The sequence below is a fragment of the Notothenia rossii genome, assembly GCF_949606895.1.
Source record: "Notothenia rossii genome assembly, chromosome: 2".
Lineage (NCBI taxonomy): Eukaryota > Metazoa > Chordata > Actinopteri > Perciformes > Nototheniidae > Notothenia > Notothenia rossii.
The window spans coordinates 58,792,716-58,799,396 of record NC_136904.1 but is presented as its reverse complement, the minus strand read 5'-3'; the positions used below and the strand labels follow the sequence as shown (position 1 = coordinate 58,799,396).

The 6,681-nt window shown below is 39.2% G+C and overlaps 1 protein-coding gene across 1 annotated transcript; it reads left to right on the top strand.

Annotated features, from left to right (window-relative positions):
* Positions 1 to 4,082: 4,082 nt before the first annotated feature.
* LOC307029846 (uncharacterized protein) lies at positions 4,083 to 6,348 on the top strand. The gene is made up of 5 exons (XM_079665938.1): positions 4,083 to 4,218; positions 4,698 to 4,756; positions 4,841 to 4,988; positions 5,703 to 5,812; positions 5,911 to 6,348. The coding sequence occupies exons 3-5, from the start codon at positions 4,853 to 4,855 to the stop codon at positions 6,217 to 6,219; spliced, it is 555 nt and encodes a 184-aa protein (XP_079522064.1). The 5' UTR covers positions 4,083 to 4,218; positions 4,698 to 4,756; positions 4,841 to 4,852; the 3' UTR covers positions 6,220 to 6,348.
* The last annotated feature ends 333 nt before the right edge of the window (positions 6,349 to 6,681 follow it).

Sequence of the window (6,681 nt, the reverse complement as noted above, 5' to 3'; positions counted from 1 at the left end):
TTGTGGTATTCATATGCCATACTGTAAATGTTGCATTACAGTTAAAAAAGAAAAGTGATAGAATCAAAGCCATTGTGGAGGCAGCTGGAAAATTCCTAGACATGAAAGATATTAAAGCAGATCAGATACATGCAATGTTAGCTCTAAATGGAGCTTAGGAAAATGAAAATCAGGATGAGGGTTAGATCCTTAATCATGGTTCTGCACATACTACAGTGGAACGCAAGAAGCCTCATATCTAATGGTCAAGAATTCAAGAAATATATATATGAGCTAGAGGTGGTCCCTGAGGTAATATGTGTGCAAGAAACCTGGTTACGACCTCAATTAGACTTTGTCATTCCAGGATTTAGCTGTATAAGGCATGATAGAGCTAATAGTCAAAATGGTGGAGGGTGTGCCACGTTTCTCAAAGATGGTGTGGTATATAGGGAGGTGCAATCTCCTGATGATATAGAGTGTATTATAGTGGAAATTTGCAACCCTAGGAAACAAGATAACATTAGGATAATCAATTTATACAACCCATGTAAAAACCTAACCTCTGATATATTTAAAGAAATAGCAGGCAATAAACATAGGAAGGAAGTTTGGTGTGGTGATTTCAATGCACACAACAGTCTATGGGGCAGCAACCATACAGATAGTAACGGAAATATAGTGGAAGAAATGCTGGAGGAAAGAACACTAGTATGCCTTAATGATGGACATGGCACAAGAGTAGATGTACACAGGGGGAAAGTCTCATGCCTGGATCTGACATTAGTGTCAAACTGTTTGGTGCATACATGCGAATGGTTTGTTTTGAATAGCTCCACTGTAGGAAGTGACCATTATCCAGTGCTTACTAAAATGAATACTAATGTATATATGCAGGAAGGAGGTGTAATAACCAGGTGGTGCTTTGCTAAAGCTGATTGGGGGAAATTTAGGATATGGTGTGAGGAGTCGGTACACCTGCTAACATCAGAGGGAAGCATAGAGGTCATTACAAGCCAAATAACGCAACATATACTGAATGCAGCAGAGAACAGTATACCCAAAACAACAATCAAGGGTAGGAAGAAAGTGGTGCCATGGTGGAATGAGGAATGCAGCAGGGCTATTAAAGAGCAAAATAATGCATTTAGAGAATTAAGGAAAAACATGACGCAAAATAATGTCATAGAGTTTCAAAGGAAAAGGGCATCTGCTCGAAGGACAATTAAATATACAAAAAAGAGAACATGGAGAGAATTTTGTTCTACCATTGGCAGAGGAGTTAAATTAGGTGATGTCTGGTCCATGTTTAAGCGGATGAGTGGGAAAAGGAAATCCATAAAAATTCCAGCCTTGGTGGATGGGGAGAGGCTGGCAGTGACAGATAAAGAGAAGGCAGATATGTTAGGAAGGACACTTGCAGCAGTACATAGTGGGGAGCATCTCAGTGATACGCATAGGCAGCAAAAACAGCAGTTACTAGCAGAGAATGGAAACGTGAAGAAGAAGAGACAGGATAATAGGTCGGCTCTGGACGTGGAATTTACAATGTCAGAACTCAAAATAGCCTTACAAGGTACAGGATATACAGCCCCAGGACAAGACCAGCTATGCTATGCTATGTTTAGACAATTACCTATGGAAACTATGAAAATGGTGTTGAGTCTTTTCAATAAAATCTGGAGAGAAGGAGATATGCCAAGTGTGTGGAAAACAGCAATTGTGCTACCATTCAATAAGCCAGGGAAAGATACAGCTAACCCTAGTAACTACAGACCAATAGCTCTTACATCACACCTATGTAAATGGATGGAAAAGATCATTGTCCGTAGGCTCTCACATGTACTGGAACAGAAAGGGCTGCTGAGTAGTTTTCAGAGCGGATTTCGTAAAGGGCGTTCCACAATAGATGCGCTAGTAAGAGTGAGTAACGATGTGGAAAAAACATTGAAAATTAAAGAGATAATGGCAATAGTGTACTTTGACATTGAAAAGGCGTATGACTCTATGTGGAGGGATGGGTTACTGATCAAATTGGGTAGAATGGGTATTGGAGGGAGAATGTACAATTGGGTCAGGGCATTTTTAACAGCCAGGACATTTAGAGTAAAGGTTGGAGCAGATATTTCCAACTATTTTGAAATAGAAAATGGTATTCCCCAAGGGAGTGCAGTCAGTCCAATATTATTTAACATCATGATTAATGATATATTTACATGCTTAGACACATGCATACAATCGGCTCTGTACGCAGATGATGGGGCTATTTGGATGAGGGGAAGAAATGCCCCATACGTAATGGAGAATATAGCTAGAGCGATTACAAAAGTGGAGAGGTGGTCATATAACTGGGGATTCAAAATGTCAGAAAGCAAGTCATGCTACATGGTATTTACAAACAAACGCAAGATTGATGGCCAACAGCTAACACTATATGAGCGTCCAATGACAAAGGTAAATTAGTTCAAATACCTAGGACTGTGGTTTGATAGCAAATACACATGGAAAATGCATATTAATCAAGTGGAAACAAAATGCAAAAAAGTATTAAATTTATTGCGAGCTGTAGCTGGATGCAACTGGGGCGCAGATAAACAAGCATTAATAGACATTTACAGATTAGTTATGAGGTCCACAATAGATTACGGTTGTATAGTATATGGAGCAGCAGCAAAAACATCGCTTTTAAAAATTGATAGAATACAATATAAAGCATTGCGGCTGTGTATTGGAGCAATAAAGTCATCCCCTATTAATGCAGTTCTGATAGAAGCAGGAGAGACACCTCTGGAGATCAGAAGAGAGAAACTTGCTCTGTCATACTGGGTCAGACTACAAGGTAGTGGAGAAGAAAATATTTCAAACAGAATATTACAGGATTGCTGGGAATATGCAAAATTCCAGGGACGTGGGTTTGGCTGGACGAGTAAGGAAAGAACGAGGGAATATGGAGTGGAGAATATCACGTTTGCCAAAGCAACCCCATTTAGCAGTGTTCCCCCATGGCTGTTCCCAGAAGCTAACATAGATATGAATATCATAGAAAGGAAAAAAGAGTGGCAAATAAATGAAGTGGGAATTAAAACAAGTATGTATCTGAACGAAAAGTACTACAATTACCTACACATACAGATGGCTCTAAGAACAAGGAAGAGCGTGTTGGAGTTGGCATATACATCCCAGACTTTAAAATATCTATTTTAAAAAGAACATCTGATCAATTATCAGTGTATACAGCAGAAAGGATTGCTGTAATAATAGGATTGCAGTGGGTTGAAGAGGTCAGACCAGATAGGGTGGTTATATGTACAGATTCATTGTCCATATTACAAAGCATACAATCAACAACAACTACTAGAGAAGACATTCTCATAGAACTGAATCATAGCCTGTTAAGACTGCACAGAAGCGGCATAGATCTGCAGTTCTGCTGGGTGCCTGCACATGAGGGGGTGAAAGGGAGCGAGTGTGCTGATAGATTAGCAAAAACTGCACTACAAAAGCAAATAACACTTCCAGTTCAACTTGGTAAAGGAGAGGGAAAAGCAGTCATTAAGAAGAAAGGGATGGAGATCTGGCAGAAAAGGTGGGAGGAAGACCAGAAAGGCAAGGACTATCACAAAGTACAAAATACAATTACAATTAATATTCATAAAGAAAGAAACAGAAGGGAGGAAATCATGATGGCTAGACTCCGAATAAATCACACGGCTTTGAACAGTACGCTGTATATCATGGGGAAAAGTGACAGTAACAAGTGTGGGAACTGTGCAGTAAAAGAAGATGTAGAACATATCTTGTTACATTGTGACATCTATAAAGCGGAAAGAGAACAATTAAAGGCTAAAGTCTTAGAGGCAGAGAGGGAGTGGAGTGTGGTTGGTGTTTTGGGAACAAAAGGAGAGGGAGTAAAAGCTACCAGAAAGGCACTGTTTACATTTTTGAGTGAAACTGGGGTAGGACAAATAATTTAACATTAGGTAAGGAAAGAACATAGATTTGTTTTGTTTTGTTTTATTTATTTAATGGTTTTATTAATTAATTTTTATTTTATTTTGATTAGAACATAGGTTAATGAGTTGGAATGATGTGATGATGCATACTCATGTACAGTAGGTGGCGGTATGCACCTTTTAAGTTGTTTGCAATCCGCCAAAAGCAAGAGAAGAAGGAATGTAACGCGTTGTTCAGTTCACCTTCACCAGAGAGGCAGGACAGCGACCAGGAAGTGCAGTTAAGGTAACGTTAATAACTGAATGTAGGAGTAAAAGTCCATAGGCGTATGTAAAATATTAGTGCTTTCAATGTATTAAGTAGTAGTACATTGATTGGTTAACTGTTAGCTGAATTAGCTAAGATAGCTAGCTAACTAGGAAGCACGTGTTGCTAGCTAACCTTAACCTCACTAATGGGGTATGTAAAAATTAAGCTAGCTAACGTTAACTACTCTCAGATAAATAAACTGTCTGTAAGGAACACAAAATTAGCCGACGTTAATATCATACGTTTTCTTTTGGTATTCAGTAATTGTATCTGTTAAAAGCTAGCAGTTAGTTAAAAACGCAAAGGGTGGTTGTAGACTAGCTAACGTCAACCTAGCTAGTTCATAGTGAATCACAGCAATTTTACAATTTAGTGTCTGATGCCTTTTTAATGTGATTTTTTTTTTGGGGTGGATTTTTAAAATGACAGTGACCGTCTTTTCCTGTAAATTACAGATTGCTTCTTCATGTTGAGATGGATAGATTTGATGACACAACTGTGTCACTCTTAAAAGGTAAATCTCTTGTTAATTATTCAGACATCTAACATCTGTTTGCTGTTTTCTCTGTATCAAAGTTCTATTGATTTTTACACTCAGGTTTTGGACGAGATGGGCCAAACTCTAGAGGCAGGCAACAAGAACTTCACTGACCAGATCAAAGCCAGATGGGAAAGCATTTGTGAAAATGCATTGTTCTTTGGAGTGTGGAACAAGTCATTGAAGCCACCAATGGGTCTGGATAAATGTAAGCATAATGCAAATATAGATAACACTGATGTTTTATAGGTTGGGGGTGAGCATTTAATGGCTGCATGGGATGTGATTGTATTAGCTTATTTTCATTATTTTGATAGGACAGGATCTCCTTTTTGATGACTGAATTATGGCAAAATGGTAGTTATAAGGTAGTACTGGTCACTAGAGGGGTTAAACACTACTACCTTTTGTCATGCATACAAGTGACCCTTATTGTTTTGCTTTCCCTTGTGCAACTGACAAGTGCTTTTTATATCCCCTGCAGCGAAAGTGTCGGGGATATTATAGATTCACCCTGACCGCTGCCCCCCCACTATCCAGCCAAACTTTCAGCTTGCTGATCCAATAACTGCAATCGTTTTTATTTCACTCTTTCATTTCGCTGTACATATTCAATATGATTTTGGTGATCCCACGCTCTCTGTCCTAGCGCAACATTCAGGCCAATTTTGAAAAAAAAGTAGCACCAGTTTATGTACAATTTCCCACGGTGACATTAAGATTCATGTCGCTTCAGGGATACACACATACACTGTCATTCACCGACAGCATAGTTTTTCCATGATTAGCTTATACTCCCTTGGGCTCTGCACAGAAATATTTTTTTGCTTTTGTGCTTACTTTTCAGTTACGCAACACTTAATGTCAAAGTCAAATTGCCTAACAAGCACAATGCATTTGATGTATCCATATTGTTTTTCAGCTGGACCAGTCATTGATTTAATGAAGGCACTTCCCTCAACATTTCCTTCCCCAGCTGCCCCACCCAAAAAGCTTGGGTCAGCAAGTGAGGCACTGTTCCATGTTCTTGAGGTGAGTCTGAGTCAGTATCAGTTAAACTGAAATAAAACTTGATATTGCCCTGAGGTTTAATTTTGTTCTACTTTTTGTCTCTACTTTGTTGCTCTCAGCCATCTGAGGACCCCAATACGTTTCTCCAGAAACGGCCCATCACCAGTCCAGTCATCCTAGACTCTACTAACCTCCTCCTGGCTGTTGGCAAAATACCACTGATGACCCTACCTAAGGAAAGGATCCACGAGACTCCACTCATCCTGATGGGGTGTTTTTACACCTTCCACCTCACCTACCCCAAATGTGTTGCTACTCTCTTATCCGTCATCCAGACTGAGGTACTGAAGGACAGTATTCACGAGCGTGACTTTACTCATTCGTACAAAAAAGCAATAGCTGAATGGGGAGAATTCACAAAAAAGTAGAGAACTTGAATTCTTTGTCCAATCTTTGTCAGTTCTATGAGGATGTATACATTTTGAAGAGCTTTGTTCATTTGAAAAATGATCCTGCTGGTTCAGGACTGACTTAATAAAAACGTTTTTTTGAAAGAATTGTCATGTTTACTTACTTTAAGAGCATGTTTTCTAATTTAGCTCCCTAAAAACAAGAATTTCATTACATGTTATCGCTTTTATCCAAAGCAACTTACATACTCAATACTGTGGGCAATCCCCAAAGGAGCAATTTGGGGTGAAGTGTCTCAGGGACAGAACGACATGCTGACTGCAGTGGGGTTTGAACCTGTGACCCCCATATCCTAACACCAACGCACTATCCACTGCGCCACACGCCTCCCTAAATTCATAAATCTCATTTTAAGTAATTTGATGCTAAAAAGTACCCTAGTTTTGAGTGATAATAGGCTTCTTTTGCATTAAATAGGC

Coding starts and splice junctions, on each gene's coding strand:
- LOC307029846 (XM_079665938.1), top strand. CDS start 4,853: ATGGGCCAAACTCTAGAGGCAGGCAACAAGAACTTCACTGACCAGATC. Junction 4,989..5,702: donor ACCAATGGGTCTGGATAAAT/GTAAGCATAATG, acceptor ATTGTTTTTCAG/CTGGACCAGTCATTGATTTA. Junction 5,813..5,910: donor CACTGTTCCATGTTCTTGAG/GTGAGTCTGAGT, acceptor TGTTGCTCTCAG/CCATCTGAGGACCCCAATAC.